At 39.9% G+C, this 14,706-nt stretch overlaps 1 protein-coding gene and 1 pseudogene across 7 annotated transcripts in view; one reads left to right on the forward strand and one right to left on the reverse strand.

Annotated features, from left to right (window-relative positions):
* Positions 1-166: 166 nt before the first annotated feature.
* LOC125899921 (G-protein coupled receptor 161-like) lies at positions 167-13,391 on the forward strand (annotated as a pseudogene).
* Positions 13,392-13,530: 139 nt separating this feature from the next.
* The window catches only part of dcaf6 (ddb1 and cul4 associated factor 6), a 37,078-nt gene continuing 35,902 nt past the window's right edge, over positions 13,531-14,706 (reverse strand). For all 7 annotated transcript variants that reach the window (XM_049594470.1, XM_049594476.1, XM_049594475.1 and 4 more), the window contains 2 exons: positions 14,265-14,370; positions 13,531-14,168 (listed from right to left, as the gene is read on the reverse strand). In XM_049594470.1, coding sequence (XP_049450427.1) covers positions 14,110-14,168; positions 14,265-14,370 — 165 coding nt within the window. In that variant the 3' untranslated portion in view covers positions 13,531-14,109. The remainder of the gene's footprint in view (positions 14,169-14,264; positions 14,371-14,706) is intronic.

Below are 14,706 nucleotides of genomic sequence, written 5' to 3' on the forward strand. Positions count from 1 at the left end.
ACACTGATTGTTGTACACATGAATGCAAACGTCTCCACTGACTACATGTTGCATCTGGAGCTGAATAAATGTACTGTTAATGTTTTCAGCAGTGTAATTATGAGTAAAACGTACGTACATTGTCACAACAAGCTACTCGCCATGGAGAAATAACGCTAACTGCGACATGAACACAAGGCGATTCCCACCCCGGGGACCACCCACACACTGCAGGAGTCTGCGAGGAGAGGGAGTTGAAGCTGAGGTGGGAGGAGGACGCCATTGCAGCCGCAGCTGGCCGTCTGAGAGACAAACGTTATCAAACTTCACAATGTCGGGGGGCTTTTGAGACACTTTATTCAGACTCAGCCCCCTGTTACTGGGTTATAGTGTGGACACGGACGAGTAGGATGGACGGTTGGCCTTTGACGGGGGGAAAATGTGGAGCCACAGCGCCGAGCCGAAGCAGGTAAAGAGGGAGATGTTGGGGGGACAATGGGAGAAAGTTTAAGCTAACCTAGGCTAACTAACGGTAGTTGTGTTAGCTAGCGTTACAGCTCTCGAGCTAGAAGTAGTAACGTAACAGCGCCGTTGACAAAGTTTGTCGGTATTGAGCTGTACAGAAAGCTAAAATGTAGCCGGTTTTTGCGTTAAAGTTTATATTTATTGTCTTTTTAACTCCTAAAAGTTTACCGAGTAACGCTACGGTGAGATGCGGTAACAAATCTGCTTTTTTGTGGTGAAAAATAGTGTTAACAGACGAAGGTAACGGCTGAGAGAAGACCGTTGGTTTGAATTTTAACGTTCATTTCCATTACTTTGTTTAGCTTAAACGTTAACTTTGAATATAGTCGATGTATTAGTCATATTTTAGTCGCTACACTTTAAAGTTTGGTGCTAAAGTTTGTTTATAATGGCTCAGTTAACAGTTACATGTCTTCATCTTGCGCTTACCTTTCCTGAGGATGGTACAATGTAAAGCCAGTAGAATTCCCAACCTTGCTTTGTGTAAAAATACCAACACAGCAATGCAAGGCTGCATTCAAATTCATCATAAGCAACATTACACAAGTGTTATCTGCTGCTGTCATTGCTATATTATGCTTTTTATTTTATTTTACATTGCTTAAATGTGTAAAAAAAAACTTTCTAATGTTGTAACTGGTTGCCTTGGAGCTGCTGTTGGCAACTTTTATGCGCTGTTGGATAGTTCAATCTGCAAATAATTAGTATTTTTATTATATAATGATATGTTTTGTGTGTAAAATCCAATCTGCAAATTAACTACAACTCTTAGATAAATGTGACATTAACTAGACAATGTTCTGGCAGCCACTGGTTTCAGCTTATTTCCATGGAGTATGATTCTGTTGTTGTTTTATTTTACTTATTTATTGTAGTTACATTTTCACACTTACAGCCTCAGCATAGTGATGACTCATTTTATTTTTAATATTTCAATTTTTATATCTTAAGTACTAGTTTCATTTCTATTTTATTGCTGTATATTTTCAGACTTTTATTCTTATACTCTTATTCTTACTTCTTATAATCTTCTATTCTTTACATCAGAGCAACTGTATTGAATCATAATAATAAAGTATTTCTGATTCTGTTGAAAATTAAAAAGTGGGCTCTTGTGACTTGTTTGGGGTGCTTTAGTCATCGCTATGAATTTAAAGTCTGCCTTGATGTTTACCACAGTTACACAATAGCAATAGGGTTGTGCAGTGCAGATGTCTCATATCAATCTGCCCTTAAACTGCATTAGAGCTGAAATGACAGAAGAGTAATTGGCAAAAGTTTTGATAATTGATTCAAAATCTGAATCCAGTTTTTTGCCAAGAAGATTTTCACATACAGGAGATTTGCTTTAGAGTATTGGTGCATAATTTAAACATACTGAGAGAAAAAGAAATTAACAATAAAAGCAAGTATTTAAAAGAATCAAGAGACATAAATACAAAATAGTTTAAAAATTATGATAAAAATATGAGAAAATACTATAAAAGCATACAGTATATCTGAGTAAAAATGAAAGCGCTGAGCAGTTTTTAGAAGTGGTAGTTATTAGAGCTACAATTAATTGATTGGTTGTCAGCCATTAAATTTATCACCAACTACTTCTCAAATATGATTTTTTTCAGGTTTCTTTGCACCTCTATAACTGAATATCTTTGGGTTGTGGACAAAACAAGACATTTGAGGACGCTATCTCGGGCTTTAAGAAACACTGATCAACATTTTCACAATTTTCTGACATTAATAGACCAAACAACTAGTCAATTAATTGAGAAAATAATCGACTGATTAGTTGAGGATGGAAATATTAGAATTAATATAAGTGTTAGTTGCAGCCCTTGTAGTTACGTATGCAGAAATGTGCATGATATTGTCCAAGGAATGTGCAGCATGAAGTGTGAAACGAATGTGTGCAATGTAGAGAGATAACTCTCCACGAGATCTGTGTTAAAGTAACACATAGAAAGAGATGAAGGCATTAATGCAACGTGCAGTGTGATTAATCATGTGATTCAATTATCAAGCAAAAATGCCAAACATTCTCTGGATTTTACTAGCTTTCGTAATGCTAACATTTCTAATCATGTCTTTCCATTTACAGTCTCCAACCATTCCTTCACCTGTCTGGTGGCCCAGCCTCTCACCATGAACATCAGTAGGAACTGCACCACAGCGGGAATGGTGAGGGCCTGGCCCCTGGAGTCGGTCTCCATTGTGACCATCACGCTCCTCGCCTGCCTTGGAAACCTCCTGATAGTGGTGACCCTGTATCGCAGGCCTTACCTGCTCACGCCCAGCAACAAGTTTGTGTTCAGCCTGACCCTGTCCAACCTGCTGCTGTCCGTGCTGGTGTTGCCGTTTGTGGCCGTGAGCTCGGCAAAGAGGGAATGGGTGTTTGGGGTGGTGTGGTGTAACTTCACTGCCCTGCTCTACCTGCTCATCAGCTCTGCCAGCATGCTCACCCTTGGTGCTATTGCCATTGACAGGTTAGTTATGGATGATAATAATAATTTTCTGTTGGTTCATCACTACAAAGGACGTGACATATTGACATATTTGGCTGTTTTTATGCATGCAAAGTAGCGGCTTAATGGTTACAAATGCAGGCTTGTTACCATAATGTGTTCATGTGCTCTTGATCAAGGCACTTAGACACCATGACCTCTGCGGCTGCTTACTGGCCAGTGGTTGTGCTTGTACTGTGCAGCTCCCACATGTTGAAAAGTCTGTTAGGCTGGGCATTGCTGAGAAGGAATGCTTGAGTTATTAGATTGAACACATTTGTTCTATCGTAATTTGATAAGTCATGAGCCAGAAAAAGTGCAGTTCAAAGAGTGACAGCACTGCTTTCATAAATGTTGTGCAGTATTTGCTGTCAGTGGAGTAATTTGAGTATTTTCAGGGTTCCCATGGATCCATAAAAAGTCTTAAAAGGTATTGAATATATTAATTTAAAGATAAGACCTTAATTGTTATTTAAATGTCCCGAATAATCCATCTTAAATAAGTCTTAAAAACGCTAAGACATGGAAAGAGGGATTTTTTTTAATCATGTTTTTTCTGACATTGCTTTTTAAACTCTCAAAATAACATTGGTAACATTTAAAAAAAACAACAAAAAAACATAATGTACTGTATGTCTCACCTTAAAATCACACCGCTCTGGATAGATGAAACAGCAACACTCATATTTTGTTTCTGGTCATGATGCTCAGAGCAGAGCCACTGTCCGCTAGCTAGCTGTCACTCTCCTGGACACTATAAGAAAGTGCACATTCAACCAAAATTGGCTATATTGCCAAGATTTCGCAGCATGTGTGACACCGGTACATGGCAGCTTAGGGTATTTTATGCAATATGTTTCTTATGGTAAAGTAAGATAAACAATAATGTCCCTGAGAGGCAATTTAAGATAAGCGATATCAGACGGGTCAAAGGACTCAGCACGGTGGTAGAATCCCACATACAGAGTGAGAAACACAAAATCGGCAAGAAAACCTGCCAACAATTTTAATTGTAATAAGATGTAAAAGCAAACATTTTAGTTAGAAGATTGACTTGAGTTTGCATTTAGTTTACTGGAGAATGCCTAGAAAATTCCTTCCCAGACATGTTTAGGGACATAATTCTGTATGAGATACATTACGTTCAGCATCACTCCTCATACGGTGATAATATACCTTACTGAGTGACAACAGTAACCATATAAAGCATTTAATAGAAGTTGGTAAATATTGAGTTTCTTTATATTCTTGCAGCAGTTCTGTCCCTTTTTTAAAAAGAATTAGCACAATTGTATTTATTTTTTATTAAACATTAGATGTCCTTACTTTTACTTTGGTGTGTTTCCTTTAAGGTCAGTATGCAGCCTTGTAAATAAGATTGGTTAACCACACACTTAGCTTGTGGTATTTTTCTGGAGATTTTCCCAGCTCAAGTGACAAGCATTAGACAGGCTCACTCAAAGTAACTTTAAATGTGGACCGACATGAATGCACCATTCATCTGCAGGGATTATTTCCATTGATTCCTATTTTTAGAAAATAAGAAACTGATTCATAAATAAATCAGCCTGCACAGATATAGATAATCTAGCATACTGAAGTACACATCTACCATTTTTAAGGCACAGACTGTGACCTCTTTTTCTTTGCTTATTCTTTGAATATACATTCAGTTTTTAGATTATGTTAGACTTTGTTTTATTTATGCAATATTATTTGTGGTGGTTTTGTGTTAAGATCAAATTAGACAGTGATACATGGGAAGACGGGCTCACTTTGTCAGATGGAAAAAAAGGAAATGTACATATATCTTAACGTGGGCTATCAAAGAAATCTGTCTCTTGGTATCTGTAATATGAAATTCAAAAGTCATGTTCCTCCTCCTCCTCCTCCTCCTCCTCCTCCTCCTCCTCCTCATAACACACCAATGGCATCAGCCCCACATGAACGAAAACAACTAATCAGAGCCGAGGAGTCTCATGGCTGTCAGCCATGTCAGTCACAGCTTGTGAACTTTTTTCTATGATTTTTTTCTAATAGATCATCTGTCTCATGTATGTCTTTAAGAATACAGTGACAGTTTCGGCAAATATGACAAGGTTACTTTCATCAAAGTTACCAACTGCAGCTTTAAGTCATTTATTAGCAGAAATAGGCCTCCCAAACATAACCTGGTTCCAGCATGTTTTAGTTTTATATCACTGTAAATTTGATGTCTATGAGTTTTGGATCATCGGTTCCACAAAATGAGATCTAATGATGTCCCCATGGACTCTGGGAAATTTTTAAACTGCGTTTATATACTTAGTAGGAATTGTCCTGTGCTGTTTGTAAACACAACATTTAAACTTGGCCCCACCTTCTAACACCTCCTGTACTTACACAGCAAGATACAAGTTAACTAAGTTAACCGCCTGTATCTACCAGTCCAACAGAAAACAGGCCGACTCCATGTCTGTCTTTGTTCAACCCTCTCCTTCAGTGCTCGCCAGTTAAAGTTTCAGTCAACCCCAGACTCACTCCTGTTTTGGAACGAGTTTTGTCCACGTAGTGTTTCACCTCACTATATTTGTGTTTCTGGCACTGTATCTGCGACCTTTGTAGCTTCCTGTGGTATGTGTGCCGCTCCTACTGGGTCGATACCTTTTTTATAAATTCCTGACATCACCTGTGAGCTGTCATTGGCTGGGGGCTACACGCCTCTGCTCAAAGTTTGCAGCCCATTAATGTCCTGAACATATAAAAATAAGAAGAAAATGTAGCCCGAGGGCAGAGTCTCTTCAGATAAACACACAAAGTAAAAGGGATTTTTTCATAGCTGCACTTCAGGTTGTATAGAATTACCACTGAAAATCACTCTGTTATAATTACAGTGTTTTTCCTGATGTCAGGAATCACAAATGTATTTACTAAGATCTAGTGTAAATTTGCTCTGCAGCACACAATCCTCACTGTTCTCACTGCTGTCCTAATTACCCTCAGCACCTTTGGGAATTTGTGATTACAGTACATGTTTTTGTTCCCCTGCCAAGCCTCTCATTTTCTGTTGTGTTTGCAGCTTTCAGTAAACACTTCACAGCATTGTTGGGTGGGAAAGTGCCGCTTTTAGCTTCTGTATCACTCACTGAAATCTGAGCAGTCTCTGTGTTACTGGGACCAGAGGGATCGCTTTAGAAAAGTTTCCTCACTGTGTTCCCTCCTCTCTTGTTCCTACAGGTACTACGCAGTGCTTTACCCAATGATCTACCCCATGAAGATCACAGGAAACCGGGCGGTGGTTGTCATCGCCTATGTGTGGCTGCACTCCCTGGTGGGCAGTCTGCCTCCTCTTTTCGGCTGGTCCTCCTTTGAGTTTGACTGCTTCAAGTGGACCTGTGTTGCATCTTGGCACAGAGAGCCGAGCTACACCGCCTTCTGGGTCACCTGGTGCATCCTCCCCCCCTTGTTCATCATGCTGGCTTGTTACGGTGTAATTTTCCGCGTTGCCCGTATGAAAGCCAGGAAAGTACACTGTGGGACAGTTGTCGTGGCCCAGGATGACTCCACTGGAGCTCAGAGGAATGGACGCAAAAACTCAAGCACCTCGACTTCCTCTAATGGTAGCCGGCGGAGCCTGGTGTACGCAGGGAGCCAGTGCAAGGCCTTTGTAACCATCTTAGTGGTGATCGGCACCTTCCTCATGACCTGTATGTTGGGGTGGTGCACGGAGGCTTTGTGGGGACAAGGGAGTGTGTCTCAGGGACTGAGACTTTGGTAGCATGGCTGTCTTTCTGCAGCGCGTGTGTCACCCTCTCATCTATGGTCTGTGGAATAAGACGGTGAGGAAGGAGCTGCTGGGGATGTGTTTCGGAGATCGCTACTATAGAGAGTCGTTTGCCACGCGGCAAAGGACGTCCCGCCTCTTCAGCATCTCCAACAGAATCACAGGTGGGAGAGCAGCAGGGACTCTGTCGTGCAAATCAGTTCAAAGGAAGGTTGACATCAGCCTGTATATTTATTTATTACTTGCGATAGTATATGAAAAGAACAATGTTCAGGAAGATACACATAGACATACAGCCAAAACAAGGACAACAGAGCTGAACAAATAAAAGAAAACATAACTATTATGTACAGACAAGTAGGTACAATGTCTGTATTAGACTGTTTCTGTAAACAGTGAACATACATTTATATATAACAGTGAAAGGTTGGGTGCTGGTGCAGCGTGTACACATGTCTATGAACAGTATATACAGCCTGTTTAGATTTACATTCCTGTGTTGTTGTGATTTCATGTGTTGTGTTGGATGATGTTGCTTGTGTTCTTTCAGATTTGGGTATGTCCCCACCTGACAGCCATGCTGGCTGGTGGAGGGCATCTGCTGGCCCCAGGGAGCAGCACAGGAGATACTGGCTTCAGTTTCACTCAGGACTCATGTAAGTGTTGCAAACAGGAAACAGAAGGAATGGGAAGAAACACAGAAAAGTGTCCATCAAGAACACACTAAAAAAACAAATATTTTTAGTCTGCGTACTGAGTGTTTTGAGTGTACATTATTTCATCACTTTTCCACTGTGAGCACACAACATACTCAGGATTGGAAAGAGCCAAAAACCAAAAGTAATCTATAGAGTAGCTGGTAGATTTTGGAATTTGGCAGTCACGGCGCTAGGTGGACAAAAACAGTTCATTTCCAACCCTGATCAGAGTTAGTATGCAGTATGGATCTGGGACACAGCTAATCTCCAGATGTTTTCCTTATGTCAGAAAGGCATCTCAAGATTTCCACACATTGATTTATTTGCAGCGGCCTGTCATGATAACATCTGCCGCCATGTATTGATTTTATATTTTTGGAGCTGGACCGTTCATTAGCAGTGCTGTTGGAACATTTATAGCTGTTCGGTTAATAAGTGAACCACACTCTTAGAGCACAGGGCGCGAGAGGAAGGCCAGGCACAGTGAAAGTGAAGCTCAACTGTTCATTGCACTGGGTCTAAGTGTTTGCATTCACTTGCCTCTGCAGCACCTGCTCCTCTCCTCCATCACTCTGATCAGCTGTGATTGGATAGACTGATCAGTTATTTACCCCACATGTCAAACTCCAAAAACTGCTGATGAGGAAAAAAGAACTCATGAAGAGCTTTGCCTGTGCTGCGTTCACAATAATTGATTAATTATTTTGTCTATGAAATGTCAGAAAATAGTGAAACATTTACGAATTATTCAGAGCCCAAGGAGACATCTTCAAATTATTTATAAAACCCAATGATATTAATTTACAATGAGGCAACACAGAGAAAACAGCAAATTATCACTTCTGAGAAGCCGGAACCTCAAAATTTAAATATTTTTCTTCAATTTTCCTAAAACAAAAAATCATAACTGGTGGGTGATCAACTAACTAATTGCTAATCATCATTTTACTGGGATATATTAGGTTAACAGCCAGCCAGCGGTTGTTATGTTAGCATCTGTACTGACAGATGTGTTAACTTTGCTTTTAAAACTCAATCATTGATCATAACTTGAACATAAAATGGAGATAGATGATTCATGGCATGTGTAAACATGATGTTGTAAAAGGTGTACAATCTGTATTGCATCATACTCCCACAGCTTTGTCACAGTCAGACTCACATTCCTGTTTCACAGCTCATGTTTTAGTTCAGGATGGCAAGTAATGTCATGTAATACAAAGAAACGTCTAATCAACTAACTCATTTCTTGCGTCTTTATTAAGATGGTTTCTACTTTGACATTTTGCACTCAATTGCCCCTCCTTTTTTTGTCTGTGAATGTTTCCGACACAGGCACAGACGTGATGTTGCTGGACAACTTCTCCACAGATGGCTCGTCATACCCACAGAACCACGGGAATCTGTCTGGAAAGAGGAGGAGCTCTGTCACCTTTGAAGACCAGGTGGAGCAAGCTAAAGGTATGTGTCAGTTCCACTGCTCCACAACAGATTATAGGGAGTTCACGTCTTACTCACTGAGGGTTTCATCAAGCTTCAAAACAAAACACAAGATTTTTTCACAACAACATGTCTAATAGCAACTGTTTTTATCCTCAGCTGAAAACACCAACACATCCTCAGTTCAGGTCCATGCAGAGGTGCACAAATCTCTCGATACCTTCGCTTCCTGTCTGGCGAAGGCTATAGAGAGCGACGCTAAGCTAACCCTGTTTGGGGAGGGTCTGGCTCTGCCAGGGGGACTGTTTACAACCAGGGCAGCACCGAGACCCAGATACCTGGACGGTCAGAGACTGAGGCTTGAAAGTATCGATGAAGGGATTGTTAAAGATGACAGAGATGATGAAGACGAAGAGCAGGACGTGGAGGAAAAACCGGCCTGAGCACAGCAGGTCTGTTCATTTGTCGAACATGTTAAATATACCGTACTCAGTTTATCAGTGAACTGCAAGGGTCTCACACCCTCAACACCACTATATGTGACCATCCGGAGCGGTCTGTGGTACAGTTCATGAAGTCTGATCTCTCTACACGTGGGTACTCCATACTTGAAATTATTAGGAAACAGGAAGAGGCACATTTTTCCTTCCACTGTGTTGGACCAAGTGCACACCACCAGTGTCTTTGCAAGCCTTTGTATGGATTCATGTAATCAAATAGGAAGCCTTAACTACTGTAACCTAAATGATGGATTGTTGTAGCGATGTGTTTACTCTATTTTATATGTCCTCAGAATCTGCAATAACGTGCCTCATCAAGGCTGAAAGTATAAAATAATACAGAAGATTCTAGCTTCCAAAAGACTCATAACACTGTTATCAGATTACTTTAATATTTCGCTTTTATTGTGATTAGAAAAGTAAGTTTCAAGCCTGATCCTCTCTTATTCAGGTACAGAGAAAGAGCCAGTTTGTGCTTATACTGGTCCACATACACAGGTGTTTCCACTTCACTGTGCCTGCAGAGTTGGACCTGTGATAGTTAAGTACTGTGCCTTGACAATTTAACACCATATTCATTACTTAAGGTGTTATTTACCTTGAATGACAGGCTTCGGCTGTTGTGAGGCGTCCATATTTTTTCGTTTCTCAGACACTTATGTGATATTAAAGGGATTGTTTGGGTCTTTTGAAGTGGGGTTGTATGAGGCACTTATCCACAGTGTTAGGGTTGCAACAACAATATCCTGGTTTTAAGGTATGCCGTGATACAAAAGGTGACTGTTATCATACCATGTATATTTGCTTATCTACAATACTAAAAATATAAATTCCGTAATACCATGATACCAAGAAACCATGATATTTTCTGAGATGGTTATCGTACAGTGAAGATCTCATACTGTTGCAACCCTAGACAATGTGTATTACATACAGTAGATGTCAGTTGGCACACACCCAGTTTAAAGAAGTAGACAGGACAACTGCCACTGAAGCAAAGCAAAGTACTGCTATGGAGGAGTCACCCTAAAAAATCCATATCAGTATAAGTGCACGTTGTATTTAGAATATTTTCTAAAGCTAAAGGAGTTCAATCGATCTACTCAGTGCCAGACTCCGTTAAGAAGGACTGTGATTTAATGTCGCTTAACATAGGAGCTGCTGGTCAGCCAGCTGCTCCTGTGTTCAGCGAGCCCAAATTACCCTTTTGTCAATGGAGTCTGGCTGGAGTCTGGAGAGCATAGATGGGGAACTGAAGCTTTTAACGGCTTCCCTGTTTGAGCAGGCTAACAGAAAGGTAAAGCAGTGAAATTATTCTAAAAATACCGTACACTTAAACTGATATTGGGTTTTTTAGTGGGACTTTTTTTAGGTGGCTAAAAACGGTATAGCTGCTGGTTCCTTCCACAGCAGTAGATTGCATAGCGTCCGTGTCGGCACACATTACTGTAAGTATTGCACAGACTATGGATAAGTAACTCAAACGACACAAATTTTAAAAAAAATAAAAAATCAGGACTTTCTCTTAAAATGCCAAGTCACATTTATCACCAAAATCTGAGTTTTCGATCATAATTACAACTCGGTTTTTGAAGTGAACTCTATTTACAAGTTTGACCCCACAATGAATACTTTGGTATGACATGTAAGGAGAGGTCTGATCGGCCAGAATCAGTAAAAACACCTGTGCAGGACCTTTAATGCAATAAAGCACATTTTTAAGGGAGCAGGTAACAGTATTGTGAGTCTTTTGGGTGATAGGAGTCACAGATTTTCTGTTCAGACAAGATAGATTTGTGTTTTCAAAGCAGAAGGTTGTCTTCTGACACTGCATGTTGTTTACATTTAGACAACTTGTGTTATAATTCTGACTGATGATCACATTGCACAGCAGCGTGGTAATGAGAGGGAAGACACTCTCGATATGTTAGAAATCTTTCTGAAGAAATTTGATGAGGAAAAAAAACTTTTTTCACAGGAGACATTTTGATAGGTCACAGGAGAAAAGAAATCAACGTCTGAATTCCGTTTAGCTCATTCAGTTTCAGGGTCCTGGCTTTGTGCATGGTGGCTCACTGTCAGGATTCACAGAGCCATCATTAATGTTATTAGTGACACCTTTTCTTTTCCTACTATGACAAGTCAAAATGTGCTGTGAAAAAAGCCTATTCATGTGGACTGAAAACACAAAGTTACCTGTGTCGACTGATGTCCTGTCCAAGGGTTACTGACGAAAACCAAACCATGACCCTGAACAGTCCCTCCAGGATTTCGCAAGCTGGTTTTGGGGGGGAAGTGAAAATTGCATGGTTGTGATGCTGTCACAGATTCAAAGCTTATTATTATTATTATTATGAGCATTTGGTGTTTCCCACAGTCAACAGCATCAGTATCAACAGCTGGAATCAAAGGGGATTGGCTGTATTTTAATTGTTAGGATCGCAACATCCTGGAGGGATTGTCTGAATAGGAATTAATGTGTATAGGAAATGTATGGATTTAAAGAGTTAATTGTGTAATTAATCATAAGAAAACCTCAAATTATATTGATACCATTTGTCTATGTATCAACCAACTCTGAGCTTCATCATACGAACATGTGTTTGATTAGGTACATGCACAGCGAGTAGGATCAGAGACGGTCTTGACATTTCATGATTATCTGCTACAGTAATTGCACTTGAACATGCACGTTGTGCTTGTTCTCATAGAAACCACTTTAACCGTGTGTCAGAGACGGCGACTAGTACTGTTTGGTCAGTATTGCATATCGTATGTAGGAAAGACAACATTAAGTATCGATTCGATGGGCTAAGGAGTAAATGAAGTCCAAAATTAGGTCATTTGGAGACTGACTGTTATCAGTGTTGTTCAACATTGTTATATTAATGAAATTGCCTTAGGAAAAGCCTTCATTTCTGAATATTGTGCACATATTGAGCAGTGCAAGACGTTCATGTTTGTTGCTATATTGGTCTTCAGTCAAAGATGAAGATTGTCTTAATCTACAATAGTGTGTCTTAGTAAATACTCTTTGGTACATGTGGTTTACCTCAGTTTACACACTCCACTGCTCCCTTTCCTATTGTTAAAGAAACTCAGAGAGGACTTTTGTACTAAGTAGAGCGCTTCAGTCTTACCTCGTATCTTCATATTATGTGTGAACAGTACTATACACATGAGAAGTGATGTAACCTTTTGATTTTCACTATACAGTAAGTATTAATTCAAATATTTGCATTAAAGTTTTGTATCAAGATTCTATTAAAACTTTTTTTTTTTTTTTTTTACATAAAATTCTTTGAACCAGTTTTCTATTATTTTTTTTCCCCTTTTTTGTGTTGCTGTTAGGCTGAACCATGTTACACCTCACCTTTCTCTATTTCCTTTAAGACTGTGGATAGCCGATAGTCATACCAATGCCACAGGAAACTGCTGTGACATCATCTTCAAGGTGACACTCGCTGAATCCTCTCATGAGCTCTGTGTGATTAGAAAAGAGCAGACGAACAGAACTGCCTCTTGACGGCGCTAAAAAAAAAGTGCCTCTGGTGTGAACAGTCAGGCTACTGCTTATGACTTATATCAGCTCTTCCATGTCCAGTGTGAATCAGGTGTTGGTGTCTTTACAACAGCTTCTACAACAATGACCATATGTCGAGCAGTGTTTAACAGCAGTCTCACTCAGTATTTGACCAGTTTCTGCCTGTCATATTTAACCATCATATTCATGTCAAATACCCAGCGAGGATTTAAAAATCGAGGTCATTTAACAACAGTTACTAATATCCTTAAAGGGATAACTCTCAACTTCATGTGTGAAAGAAGTCGTGTGAAGCTGTTCGAGCTGCACTTATTGTCCTCAAGTGATGCCACTTGAGTCAGTGCCAGCTGAGTCTGAAGGCTATACGTTTGAAATGGCTCCAGGATACATTAGCTGTTGCGGACACACAAGTGGGCTTAAGGAGACCACACAGGTGTGAACTGACTCGTCTTAAACCTTCAGCTAATGACAGAGCAAGTTGTTTCTGCAGTGTGATGGATGAGCTCTGCTGTCTAGCGTTAACTCATTAGGTGGTCATTTTCAATTTGTTACTTTAATGCACAGTCATCTTAAGCGTATCTGTTGGTGCAGACATCTTTGAGATGCCATAGCTTTATTTTTTCCAAATTCTGTAAAAGTATTATAATTCATTGACATGTCCCTGAAGAACATGAAGAACCACAGCTTCTTCTCCTCCGTCTTTGACAATAAAATTAAAGTATTCTCCAAGTATGTTTTTACTTAAAGTCCATGTTTACATGCGTAACTGCCGAAGCAGCACATCAACATTTCATAGCTTTGTGCTACAAATTCATTATGTCACACGTTAACACTGATCAAAGCTCACTTTCTCCTAACAAAATAATATTGCACTTGACATCCTTGCACACCAGCCGCCATTATTCTCACACTTAATATATATATATTTATATATATATACTGACGTCCTTGCCTTTTTGCATTCACACAGATGTAGTTCATCCTCATACAGAAACATCAGTAAGAAAGTCGTCTTAAAAAAACACAGGGGGGGCTAGAAATTACACTAATTTTCAAAAGGAAGTATTCTACACTATACTTGTACAAATCTCAGGTTCTGTTTTCAAGTGCTATACAGCAAGAAGAAATAGTGTTTTCTTTAAAATAAATTGCCAGCAGGCTACTGCTCGTCATCGTTTTCCTGTCCTGAACCTTCGGAGCGATCACCTTCTAGTCGATCTGAAAGAAGAGAAAGACAGATATTAAAGGTATTAAACTGTTTCTGTACCCGGGTATTAACAGGCACAAATATCCACAAGTTTTATGTCTGTGTACCTGATCTGATGTGATTTAGGGAGGCCAACATTCGGAGCATGAAAGAGGCTGGAACTGTGATTGTGTTCCTCGTTTCCTCTAGCATCAGCTCGTTCCGAGTTATTACCTTGAAAGGAAAGAAGAAGAAAGATGAGAGAAGCTGAATCTGATAAACAACAGGAAGATGGGGAAGAAAGGGAAAAGTGTTTCTGACCAAAAGAGATTTCCATATGTACAAACTCTCAACCTCAAACACATCTCATTTTCTGTCAGATACAGAACCATGAATTTAATGGGGGGAGGAAGTGAGGGGATGGCATGCAAGCTTGCGGTGGCTTCAGCAAGGACATTGCCTTCGTAAAGAGAACGCCTGCTCTTCCCACTAAGCCACCACACACCCCATGATTCTGATTTGTTTAAGTGGTATTAAATATTAGTAAAAGACTGGTTGGCTTTTTTTGGG

The sequence above is a fragment of the Epinephelus fuscoguttatus genome, linkage group LG13, assembly GCF_011397635.1.
Source record: "Epinephelus fuscoguttatus linkage group LG13, E.fuscoguttatus.final_Chr_v1".
NCBI classification, from domain to species: Eukaryota; Metazoa; Chordata; class Actinopteri; order Perciformes; family Serranidae; genus Epinephelus; species Epinephelus fuscoguttatus.